Source organism: Sciurus vulgaris, assembly GCF_902686455.1.
Source record: "Sciurus vulgaris genome assembly, chromosome: 4".
Classification (NCBI taxonomy): domain Eukaryota; kingdom Metazoa; phylum Chordata; class Mammalia; order Rodentia; family Sciuridae; genus Sciurus; species Sciurus vulgaris.
In genome coordinates this window covers 15,665,368-15,677,775 of record NC_136464.1, presented here as the reverse complement: position 1 = coordinate 15,677,775, position 12,408 = coordinate 15,665,368, and the positions used below count along the sequence as shown (strand labels likewise).

The 12,408-nt window shown below is 39.1% G+C and overlaps 1 protein-coding gene across 3 annotated transcripts in view; it reads left to right on the top strand.

Moving 5' to 3' along the window:
- Positions 1–12,408, top strand: part of FHIP2A (FHF complex subunit HOOK interacting protein 2A) — a 38,164-nt gene that overhangs the window by 10,971 nt on the left and 14,785 nt on the right. For 2 of the 3 annotated variants that reach the window (XM_079137917.1, XM_079137915.1), the window contains exons 3-9: positions 716–885; positions 3,287–3,391; positions 4,236–4,358; positions 9,605–9,898; positions 10,276–10,472; positions 11,724–11,838; positions 12,313–12,389. In XM_079137917.1, coding sequence (XP_078994043.1) covers positions 716–885; positions 3,287–3,391; positions 4,236–4,358; positions 9,605–9,898; positions 10,276–10,472; positions 11,724–11,838; positions 12,313–12,389 — 1,081 coding nt within the window. The remainder of the gene's footprint in view (positions 1–715; positions 886–3,286; positions 3,392–4,235; positions 4,359–9,604; positions 9,899–10,275; positions 10,473–11,723; positions 11,839–12,312; positions 12,390–12,408) is intronic. The other variant, XM_079137916.1, reaches the window with a different exon arrangement.

Here is a 12,408-nt window from a genome sequence, read left to right as displayed (position 1 = left end):
TAGATAAAACCAAGTCCAACTGTGATATGTTAAAAATATTCAACTTTTATTTTTGTAAATCTGTAATTTTAGTAAGAATTCCAAGAAGCAACTTTGAAAAATAAACTTTGGAAATAGGTATTGTTAATGAGAGGAGATGTCAGAAATTTTAATAATAGCTTTTTCCTTTTGATGGAAATGGATTGAGGGCATTAAGTGACCGACTTCCCAAATCTACAAAGTAATGTAGTAGCAATTAAAAAAAAAAAAAAAAAACAGAACTTGTCATCTGCATATGTCCTGGGTTACTCAGCTCAATATTACAGGCCAACCTGTTTCTATACAAAGAGACTTAAAATTCAGATCTTCTAAACCAAGTGGGAAGAAAAGGAAATTTACATGTACATAGAAAGTTTCAGTGTTACATATATTTTACCAATTATATTCCCATTTTCCACATAAATGACTGTTATTTCTTTATTATTGGATGAATATTAGCTGATAGAATTTATTTCAGAATTTAAGGTGTTGAATTAGAACATGGAACAGCATCATCTTAATTCTCACCAAGGTTGTCATACCATGTATATAGACGTGTATATACACACGTAAGTTGGTAGTTCAGATTTTTCTCAGGGTGAATGGGAATAAGGAAAAATAGAGATTATTTTAGGTGCAAATATGGAGTTTAAAATGTTTGAATATTTGTTTAATGAGCTTGTATTTTACTGTTCAGATGACAAAGCCCCGGTGACTGACACGAACATTCCGTCCCATCTGGAACAGATGTTAGATATACTGGTTCAGGAAGAGAACGAGCGGGAATCTGGAGAGACGGGGCCATGTATGGAATATTTGCTCCATCACAAGATCTTGGAAACGTTATACACCTTAGGGAAAGCTGATGTAAGTTCCTGCTCCACAGCGTGTTCTTGGGCATGTAATACACACAGTGATGTCTTAGAGATAAAGAAGTGGCCAGTTAAATTATAGAGGTCCACATCACACATGGTAGGATTTAAGTCCAGATTGTGGGACATAAACGTCATGTGGCCTGTACAAATGTGTTGTCCTCCGAGACAGCAGAGCTCCCAAGTGCTCCAGACTATAGCTGGTATAGTGGTGGTCCACTTAGAATTCCAGGTAAAACTTTCGTGAAAATAAACTCAAGTCCGTCTGCTCACAATCAAAGGAAATGGGAAAGAATTGTGGGACAATTGGGTTACAAAAATTATTTTTCACAGTCCTGGTAGAGAAAGCCACTGATTATGCTGACATTTAAATGAACCAATGAGAGGAACCAATTTAAAATTTTAGGCCCAATGAATTTTGAAAAATCTTTGCAAAGCTAATATTATCCTGTAAATAACATTTTATGCCACAAAACTTCCAAATTATATTCATGCATCATTTAATGACAGGGATATGTTCTGAGAAATGTATTGTTGGGTGATTTCGTGTTTACTCATTCAAGCCTCGATGGTCTAGCCTACTGCACGGGGAGGCTGTGTGGTACAGCCTGTTGCTTTTGGCTGCAAAACTGTGCAGCATGCTACTGCACTGTTATAACACCAGCTGTAACACACTGGTAGGGATCAAGACATAGAAAAGGCACAGTAAGAATAGGTGGTGGGAATTGTTGAGCTTCATTTTAAGCTAATGGGGATCATCCTTATATATGTGGCCCATCTTTGACTGACATGAAGTCACACAGTACTAACTATACTTAGATCAGTTTTCAAACCACGTGGTGGTGTGAGGGAAGAGGAAGAGCCTTGGGTTGGTAGGAGGGATGGCTTCCCATTCCAGCTTTGTCGCTGACACCCTGTGACCTTTAGCAAGTCTCTTTGGTTAATCTTCCTCCTCTTTAAGAACATGGAAGTGATTGCTAAGGGGCCTCCCCTAACTCTGAAAATCTCTGATTCTGTTCTGTGAATTTCTATAACATGTGTGAAAAGGCCAACTGAAGCAATAGTGGACACACTTTAATACCAAGTAGAGTTATGACTAGTATTGAAGACAGTTTCCTTCTAAGTGTATAATGCATTTCAATTTTAAATTAACTGCATTCAGTTTATGTCTTCTCAACCACAAATCCTAATAACCTGTAAGTCATTGTCCTCCTGCCTTTTTTTCATGTCCTTGGAGAAAGGGACATGAAAAGTATTACTTGATTTTTTAGCAAAGAATAATTATATTACTAGCAAATTTATTTTGATAATAGATGATTATAAATATGTCAGCATTTTACCTGAATAGTGCAAGATACTTGTTATCTTAAAAAATATTGTTGTGTAGCCTGGTACAGTAGCACATGCCGGTAATCCTAGTGGCTCTGGAGGCTGAGGCAGGAAGATCACATGTTCGAGACCAGCCTCAGCAATTTAGTGAGGCCCTGAGCAACTTAATGAGACCCTGACTCAAATAAAAAATAGAAAGGGCTGGGGATGTGGCTCAGTGGTTAAGCTCCCTGGGTTCAATCCTCAGTACCAAAAAAACAAACAAACAAACAAAAAAAAAAAACAATAATTGTTCTTAAGATTATAGTTTATACTATTTCCAGGTAGCACATCTATGATGATTCTTTGCAAAGACTCTTTTTTTTTTTTTTTTTTTGCAAAGACTCTTTTTGTGATCATATTTTAAATGGAAGGCAGTATTGGCCGCTTAATTATAGAACCTATAAGCTGCTGATTCATGTTTTCATGTTCTTTTCATCCATAGTGTGGGGGATCATTAGGTTCACCTACTTTTCAACAAATACTTAAGATAACTGGCATGTTACAAAAACTTCTTCATTTAATATTCTTTACCTATAATTATCATATTGTAAATACTTTTGCAGCAAATTTAAAACTTGTTAGAATAAATTACAACAGTGTGTACATAGGATTCGCTTTACATTCGTATGTGTATTAGGCATTCTTGCTCCTATGTGAGGAAAACAGAACGCTATTGATTACCTGTCATTAGTGTAAATCAGAAGCTTCTGCCTTTGCTCCAGCGGGGCGTCAGCTCCTGTCGTTTTATGTCACCCCAGCATTTATGGGTTGACGTTGCCTGACTGTGCTGTTAGTAATCACATGAAACTATAGTCTCCTGCACTACATTATGACCTCAACTGTATAATTTTATTTCTAGAATGCCAGGCATTAATATTAATTAAAAATTTTGTTCTGACAAAGTCAGTGGCCAACTGCATTGTCTTTTGGAGGTGGAACGCCTTCACAAGCATCCTGTCCTCTGTGTCAAGCTTTCAAGCGTCTGCATTACAGTTCTCTTCCTGTTTGCTTTCCTTCCTAACCAGTGCCCCCCAGGAATGAAACAGCAGGTTCTGGTTTTCTACACTAAGCTCCTGGGAAGAATCCGGCAGCCTCTGCTTCCACACATCAACGTGCACAGGCCGGTGCAGGTCTGTTGTTCCCCTTGCATGAAATTATTTGGTTTGATTTCTTTTAGTATAGAAAATAATTTTATATTAGTTTTCTTTTTTTCTTATTTTTTGGGAGAGGTTGTACCAGGGATTGAACACAGGGGCACTCGACCACATTCCCAGCCCTATTTTGTATTTTATTTAGAGACAGTGTCTCACTGAGCTGCTTAGCCCCTTGCTTTTGCTGAGGCTGGCCTTGAACTTACGATCCTCCTGCTCCTACCTCAGCCTCCAGAGCTACTGGGATTATAGGTGTGCACCACTGCACCCAGCTAATTTTTATCATTTTTCTAAGAATAAAATCAATAAAGGAAATTATTCTAAAATTAACAAGCAAATTAGCAAATGCTTGAGTTTTCCTTATATAGTTATATTACATGTATTTTGTGTCCTTATTTCTCTTTTAAAGTTTCATACATTGATTTCTTTAAAATTTTTTTTTTTAGTTGTCAGTGGATATATATTTATTTATTTATTTATTTATATGTGGTGCTGAGAAACCCAGTGCCTCACACATACTAGGCAAGCGTTCTATGGCTAAGCTCCAACCCCAGCTCCATTAATTGTTTTTTTTTTTTTTACTTTACCTCCATAATATCATGATATTGTGAGGAGGATTTATTATGTACCTCATTAAATTTTTAGACTAATAAACTTGAAAAATTTACTACTAGTAAGTTTATTTTTATGTGAGTGATTATAAATATTGTTAGTGTCCCAAATAATGCAATATATTTGCATTATTTGAAAATTTTAAATATCCTTAAAGTAAATGAATGGCTATTTGCGTACTTTTTCAAAGTTTTAAAAATTGTTTTGACAGAAATTAATTCGACTCTGTGGTGAAGTCCTTGCAACACCAACGGAAAATGAAGAGATTCAGTTTCTCTGCATTGTGTGTGCGAAGCTGAAACAGGATCCCTACTTGGTTAACTTTTTTCTGGAGGTATGCTTCTCAAACCCCAAATATGCTTCCATATAAAAATTGAGTTCCATGAGTAATCTAAGGAGAAATTATACTCTGCAAATTATCAGAATGCTTGTTTCACGTCATAGAATTGTTTTCATCTAAGATCAGTGTTTATTCAAATTTGAAATCTCCTGGGAAAAAGATTTTCAAAGAATGCGGTTGAGCCAGATATGTGGGGCAGTACCGGGACTGGACAGGTCCCAACTGAGGCTCTGAGTGTGGCTTGTTGGAGAAGTCACCGAAGTTCAGATCAGGCAGATCAACCAGGCTTGCTCCCCCGTGTGGTGGATGATCTGGCACAGGGTACGGAGGGCATGTGCAGATTTGGACAAGCTGTGTTAAATCACCAGTTCCCTCTCCAACCTCGTATGGCAGTTGGGTTCGCTCTAGTAATTTGTGCTCTTTTTAAAGCCTCAATCAACACGTCATAGTTCACTTAAATCAATTGGTATTTTGGATTTCATTTTCAGTCTGAAAGTAGAAAATAAGTTTTGTATACTCCCTGCTTGCATTCGCTTTGTTTCCAGTAGTGAAAACATTTAGGAGTACCTTAGAAGAAACGGCTACAGTGTTTTGTCTTTAGTTTTTTTTTTTTTTTTTTTTTTTTTTAAATCTCCTGTCTTTCATTTTATTTATTTATTTATTTATTTATTTATTTATTTATTTATTTATTTATTTATTTATTTATTTATTTATTTATTTTGGCAGTACTGGGGATTGACCCCAGGGCCTGGTGCCTACAAGGCAAGCACTCTACCAACTGAGCTGTGTCCCCAGCCCTTGTCTTTGATTTTAGTAAGGTGTGAATTACATGCAGCCCAACTTACTCTTTTTGGTGCACAGTTCTGTAAGTCTGACAAACACATAAAGTAGTGTAACCACCACCACAGGCTAGGCACCAGGTCGCCCCCGACCCTGACCCCCAGGCCCTTGGCCAGCAGCCCCTCCGCTCCCAGCCTCATTCGGTCGTGGCCTGTTCTCTGTCCCAACAGTTCTCTTTCCAATAGCATGTGAGCGTGCTTTTCCCCTTGACTCAGGCGGCCAGCGTCGTCCAGACTCTGGTTCCCTTGTTCAGGTGAGTAGGTCCCTGTGTGAAGCAGTTGTTGGTTCGTCAGTTAGGGACTTTGGGTGGTTTCCAGCTTGGGACAGTTATGAATGAAGCTACTGCAAACATTCACATACACATTTTTGTCTGAATTTAGGTTTTCATTTCACTGGGAAATATTCTTAGTGGCAGGATTGCTAATTTATTGTATACATACATGAATATATTTATTTTCATAAGAAACTGCTGAAGTGTTCTTCAAAGTGGCTTTATCATCTTGCATCCCAACAATATGTGGAAGTTCCTTTTGTTCCCTGTCTTCACCCAGCACTGGGTGTTATCAAGTTTTTTTGTTGTATTTGTGTGTGTGTGGATTTGCCTTCTATTCACATTTTTTCCCCCTTTGGTACTGGGGATTAAACTCAGGAGCACTTGTCCACTGAGCCACATCCCCAGCTGTATTTTGTATTTTATTTAGAGTCAGGGTCTCACTGAGTTACTTAGTGCCTCACTTCTGATGAGGCTGACTTTGAACTCTCTATCCTCCTGCCTCAGCCTCCTGAGTCGCTGGAATTACAAGTTATGCCACTGAACCTGGCTTTTTCTATTCACATTTTTGAAGAAATAATTTAGGACACTAGTAGGCACTGTTAACTGAAGGTAGGTAAGCAACTTAGGGACAAAATTGCATGAATTTTAATTTGTAGGTAGTGTTAAAGACTGTGAATTCCTGTTTTTCATGATATGCATAATATTTTGTACATCATTATTTTACAAGTTTGCCTCAAAATGGTTCAAATAGTCTTCTGATTTCATATTCCTAAGTATTTGTCAGTTCCTTTAGTTTTTTTACATATTTATAGTAAATAGGTTAGTTTGACTGAGTATGAGATTTTTCTTCTCAAAGTTCATTTTTGCTAATGTTTTCTTAGATTGTACTTCAGATGCATGAATTCTCCCCCAAACTTCAGCTTGATGTATTTCTTCTTTAAAATTTCTAAAACTTGTTTCAGAAGTACATAGCCACAGGTCAGAACCAGAGGAAGTTTGCAGGCCTGTGCATAGTAAAGGTGAGATGTACTTTATGTTCCCATCTTCAGAAAAACCTAATTTAATCTCACTCCAGAGAACCCCTTCAGAATGGTGACATACCTGCTTCAGGTGAAATGTGCAGCACATATCTCCCCAAAGCCTGAGGTGGTAGACATCTCCACTTTTCTGAACAATAGGCTTATTCACGAGCTTTTAATGTCAGTTGTTTTAGCCTTCCTAGCATGAGAGTTATTTATGTGCATTTCATATTCTCCTGCTGGTCAATAAACTCCTTGAGAACAAGGACTCCGTCTCCCCAGCTTCTCTAGTATCTGTGACAGTGCATAATAACTGCTTAATTAACCCTTGTTGAATGAATGGATCTTTAGGGAGATGCAGTTTTATACTTTAAGTACAGATGGTAGCAAAAATATTTTGCAGTTCTCAAGCACGTGTCCCCGAAGTCAAATCTCTTTCATTTATATCAGCCAGTGCGTGCACCTACTATGGACCAAGTGCATACATATGGTTGGTATGTTAGAAATAGTTTTTGCCCAAAGTTGTTTACAGTGTGATGAAGAGGGGAAGATCAATGTTCATATACTATGATCTATGGTGAAATAAGGTGAGAATCATAAGAAAGATTCAAATTAAATTCCTTAAGTGCTCACAGGATGAAGAAATTACATCTGTTCTAGGTCACCAGGGAGGACTTTATAAAAGAGGTCACCTTTGAAATGAGCCTTGATGAGTGTTTAGGTAAAACTAGGTGAACATAAGGAATAAAAATATGTTTGGAAACAGTATAATTAAGATGTCTAAGAATAACCTGGACAGGCTAGGACCTGCCAATGACTTTGAATGTCAGGATGGGTATTTGTGCTTACTTGTGGACACTGGGGAGCCATCGATTATTCTTGAGCAGAAATGTTATTACGTGACAGTCTCTGTGCTTTAAGAAGTGAAATTGAGGCCAGGTGCAGTGGCACACACCTGTAATCCTAGCCACTCAGGATTCTGAGGCAAAGTATCATAAGTGATAGGCCAGCCTCAGCAACTGAGCAAGGCCTTGTCTCAAAATAAAAGTAAAATGGACTGGGGAAGTGACTCAGTGGTTAAGCACCCCTGGGTTCAATTCCCAACACCAAATAAAAAAAAAAGAAAGGGAGAGAAATTGGTGGCAGCGTTTTGTACAGTGGGTTCCTTTGGTAGGAGAGAGAAAAGTGGGAAACCAACTTGGAAGCTGCCAGAGTAACCCAGATGAGACGCACCAAGAACTGTAACTGATGGGGCTGGGGCTGGGGCTCAGTGGCAGAGCGCGTGCCTAGCGCGTGTGAGGCACTGGGCTCCATCCTTAGCACTGCATAAAAAAATAAAGGCATGCTGCCCATCTACAACTACAAAAAATATGTATTTGTTTTAAAAAAGAACTGTAACAGTTGCAGCAGAGGGTTGCGGTGAAGGGGGTCCTAGCACTTCAGGGGCCTGGAGGTAAGCACTACCTGGCTGTGTAACCGCTAAGGTGCGGGAAGCAGAGCAAGGGCGATCCAGTGCTCGAGGTCCTGAACTCGCCAGGCTGTGGCCCATGGAAAGAAGGGAGCCCCGGGAGCTTATTCTGAGGGAAAGATGGTCATTTTGTTCTGGATGCTTTGAGTCTTCATGACACTCCATCGTGATGCCCTGAGATAATGAGCAGTGGCTGGTATTGCTAATCCGTGATTTAGGAGGTTTAAGGGGGTCAGCAGTTATGTGCCCACAAGTGTTGTGGGACCAGTGAGATCCCTTATATAGAAAGGGACACTTAGTGGAAGCACAGTGCAAGAATCAGGGCACAGTTGCTCATCACCTAGGGAACTTTTCTAAATGCAGATTCCTTGATTCCACCTCTAGACGGTTTCAGCAGTTCAGGAATCTGGTTTTTTGTTTTGTTGTTGTTGTTGTTTTCTTTTTTTGATCAAGCTCCACGGAAGACCAGAGTGCTAACAGCCTTGAGTCACACTTTGAGAAACACTGGTATAAGGAGGGGTTGTGCTTCTCGTTCTTATTTGATACAATTTTTCCGACAATATTGTTAGTATTTTAGGTGGAATGAAATGTCTTACTTTCATAAAGACCATGATTTGCAGTTTAATTTGTAAGAAACTGGCAAAATTTTTGGAGTATTCACTGAGTTCTAGAGAGTTGTTTTGTGGCTATCCGTGATTGCCTTTTAACCTGTGTAATTTTATATTTACTCTTATATTCAAGTGAAAATAATATTTTACCTTGAAACTAATAATTTGTGTCAGTTAAGATTTTTTTGCAGGGGGGCGTGGAGAGGGCACCAACATTTCAAGTACATTTTCATATCCTCAGATACAAATAAAAATATCTGAGTGATTTCTAATATTTTTATAGAGCAAAAGGATAAGGAAATATAAGGAAAAAGTTAGTAGAAAAATTTGAGAACTTTGGTAGAAATCTTAAGTCTAACTTTTTAACTTTGAACTTTTTGAACTTTAAAGTATTTTTGTTTGTAATTTTTTATCTTCCACCTCATGATCTTAGAATTGACATTGAAACACTGTATTTACAATAGCCTAGTGATGAGGAAAAAATTAACTATAATTGAACCCTCATATACACTATTATTGTTGGTTATAGTTGTGGACAAATAGTTATCTTTAATAATTTTCATTACTTAAGGTCAGTGTAAAACATTTTGTAGTTAGTATGAAGAGTATCATTAACTTCTATGCAAAAATTATAAAATTATATCTAAAACATGATTTCTTTAAAGTCCCAAGCCAGGTGCAATAGCACACACACCTGTAATCCAGGCTACTCAGGAGGCTGAGGCAGGCGGATCACAGTTAGAGAGTAGCCTGGGCAATTTGATGAGACCCTGTCTGAAAATAACAAGGGTGGGGGATGTAGTCCAATGGTAGAACACTTACCTGGCATGTGTGAGGCCCTGGGTTCAATCCACAGCACCACCAAAAATTTAAATATAATTGAGAAAAAGAATGATATTTTCATTTAATGTAATACTTATGGCCCTTTAGACATGTGGCATATTAGTTATAGAAAAATCCATGGAAGTATGATTTCTGGCTTATAAAGTTCTTAATAATTCAAACCTTGTCAAACATGTATTTCTTTTCAGAACAAGTTGAAGTCGTTGGCTTCCAAAGGAGCACAAAATGTAGTTTCAGAAGACACATTAAAAGGTGAAGATTCCTTGTCAGCTGACACGGGACTGTCCCGTCAGCCAGAGGAGCTGTGTGGCGCCACTGGAGTGGAGCCCACGGAGTCAGAGGAGGAGCCCCCTCATCAGATGGATGAGCTGTCCACAAGCTTGGATGACCTCAGTGTCACTTCACTGCCAGAGGCCTCTGTTGTTCGTCCAAACCAGGACTACAATTTAGTGAATTCTTTGTTAAATCTCACCAGAAGTCCTGTGAGTCATCCTCCTGACTTTTTCTCCCTAACGTGATCACAGTAATACTCATTTAAGGTAGAAAACTCCCGGACATGGTGCTGCAGACCTGTAATCCCAGCAACTCAGGAGCATCTCAAATTCAAAGCCAGCCTCAGTAACTTGGCAAAGCCCTGAGCAACTTAACAAGACCCTGTCTCAAAATAAAAATTAAAAAAGGGCTAAGGATATGGCTCAGCATTTAAGCACCCCTGGGTTCAGTCCCCAGAAACAAAAATAAATAAAGTGGAAAACAATCTATTCTTCTTTTAATGTAAAACACAAATCCTTTTATATTGAATTTTTCCAGCTTGATGCGTATCTAGTTCACGACTTGGAGGGGTATGTTTTTCCTGTAGGATGGACGAATAGCTGTGAAGGCATGCGAGGGCTTGATGCTGTTGGTGAGTCTGCCAGAGCCGGCGGCCGCCAAGTGCCTTACTCAGAGCACTTGCTTGTGCGAGCTCCTGACTGACAGGCTCGCCTCCCTGTACAAGGCCCTACCTCAGTCGGTGGATCCGTTAGATATTGAAACCGTGGAAGCGATTAACTGGGGGTAAGCATCATTCTTTGTATTTTCCCCTAAAGGTGACTTCTTATACCTGCATTCAAAGATTAGTTCTTATTTTGCAATGATAAAAATATTTAGTTTTGATCGTAACTAATGATCACTAAATGGAGTATTTTCTTGAGACATATTAAATTTATCAAACAGTGGTAACAAGTCAGTATTGGACAGTCCAGCTGTTACATATTTGAGATACTTTTATTTGGTCCAATATGCTGATCAGTTTTTGAGGGTTTACATTAAGACCAGGAACTGTGGTGTGGAATTGTGGCAAAGCCTGTAATCTCACAAGTTCAGGGCCAACCTGGGCAGTTTAGCAAGACCCTGTCTCAGAATAAGAAATGAGCAGGGCTGGGGATGGAGCTCAGTGGTGGAGCCCCTACGGGATTCAAGTCCTAATACCATGACACAAACAAAAATCTGGAGAAACAAACCCAGTATCTTTACCTGGCTCTTTTTAAAAACAAAAAAATCTGAAAGAAGGACTCTTCTTTTGGATAGGCGACTTGCACAGCCTCTACAGCAGTCCCGTGTGCCCCGTGGCCCGCTTGGTGGAACGCCTCCTACTCCAATCTTCACTCCTCTTCCCCCTTTCTGGCTTTCCACTTGGTTCTCATAAGATGATATTGCAGAACATGTTATAAGTTCTTAACAAGCAAAAAGCAGCATAAGTAAAACTACGCATAACGCCCCCACCATGAACAGCCTGCTCTTGTGACATGATTACCTTTTATTGTTTTTCTCCAGATGTTTGACCTTTCCTTGTTTTTCATGTGCTTTTCCACACTATGTTCTGCCACTTTTCAGGCAGATGTTGGGACTGGATTTCACTTTAAGGCCAGAAGAGCAGTTGGGCAGCTCCTTTCTCTTGAAGATCCTCCGTTGCCTTCCTTTCTGGCATCCCAGCAGCTGAGACCCTCCCCTTGCCATGGCTTGGGCAGACTGACGGCAGAAGCACAAGGAGCTGTCTAAATGGTTTTCCTGCTGCTCCATCCTGCTTTAGTCTCTCCCTTCCCACTTGGGAGTGAAAACCATTTACAGCTCTGATCTAAAAGGTTTTCTCTTACTGGGGGCTCTGCCCTAAGTCCTCTGGGATTGCCACCCAGTGTTGCCTCTGTGAACATGTCATACAGTGTGTTCTGAGTCATTCACTACTAACCCTTCGTGTGTCCCTCATGTGCTGCACAGGGCTCCCGCCCTTGGGTGACAGTGGGCTTGTGTTTCTTCCATGTCCCACAGCTTGGACTCGTACAGTCACAAAGAAGATGCTTCAGCATTCCCCGGAAAACGAGCCTTAATTTCATTTCTTTCTTGGTTTGATTATTGTGATCAACTCATTAAGGAAGCACAAAAGGTTTGAAGTTTTTTGTTGCTTATTGGCATTTTAGTACGTTTACTAAATAAAATTTGAATCTATAATTTATAATCCCAAATAGATCTTAATTATCTTAGGATAATATATTTAGTTAAATAAAATTTTTAAAAGTGTGTGTGTGTGTTACATTCTGGACCCAATCCAAGTTCAAGTCGATCCTTTTCTGTTCGTCAGTGTAGTACAGTGCTAAACAAACTGACTTCACAACAGCGACTCCCACTGGTTCTCCTTTTGGAAAGATGTCAATACTCCAAGGTTATTAGGATAATGTTCCTCTTATTTTTGGAAATTAAAAAATGTAAATAATCAACTAACTTACAATCTAGGTTTTTGGTCGATAGGCAAGTTTTTTATTTCTACAATAATTTAGATGGGGAGTGCAAACTGACTTACTGATATGACACATCAATCTCTTTTCCCTTAAAAAATAATTATGCTCATACTATATTCTAGACTGCTGCTGTTGCTCTTGCCAAAGCTGTTCATCAAAGATTTTTCATTGGTGTTATGGAACCTCAGTTAATGCAAACGTGAGTACCCTCTTATCTT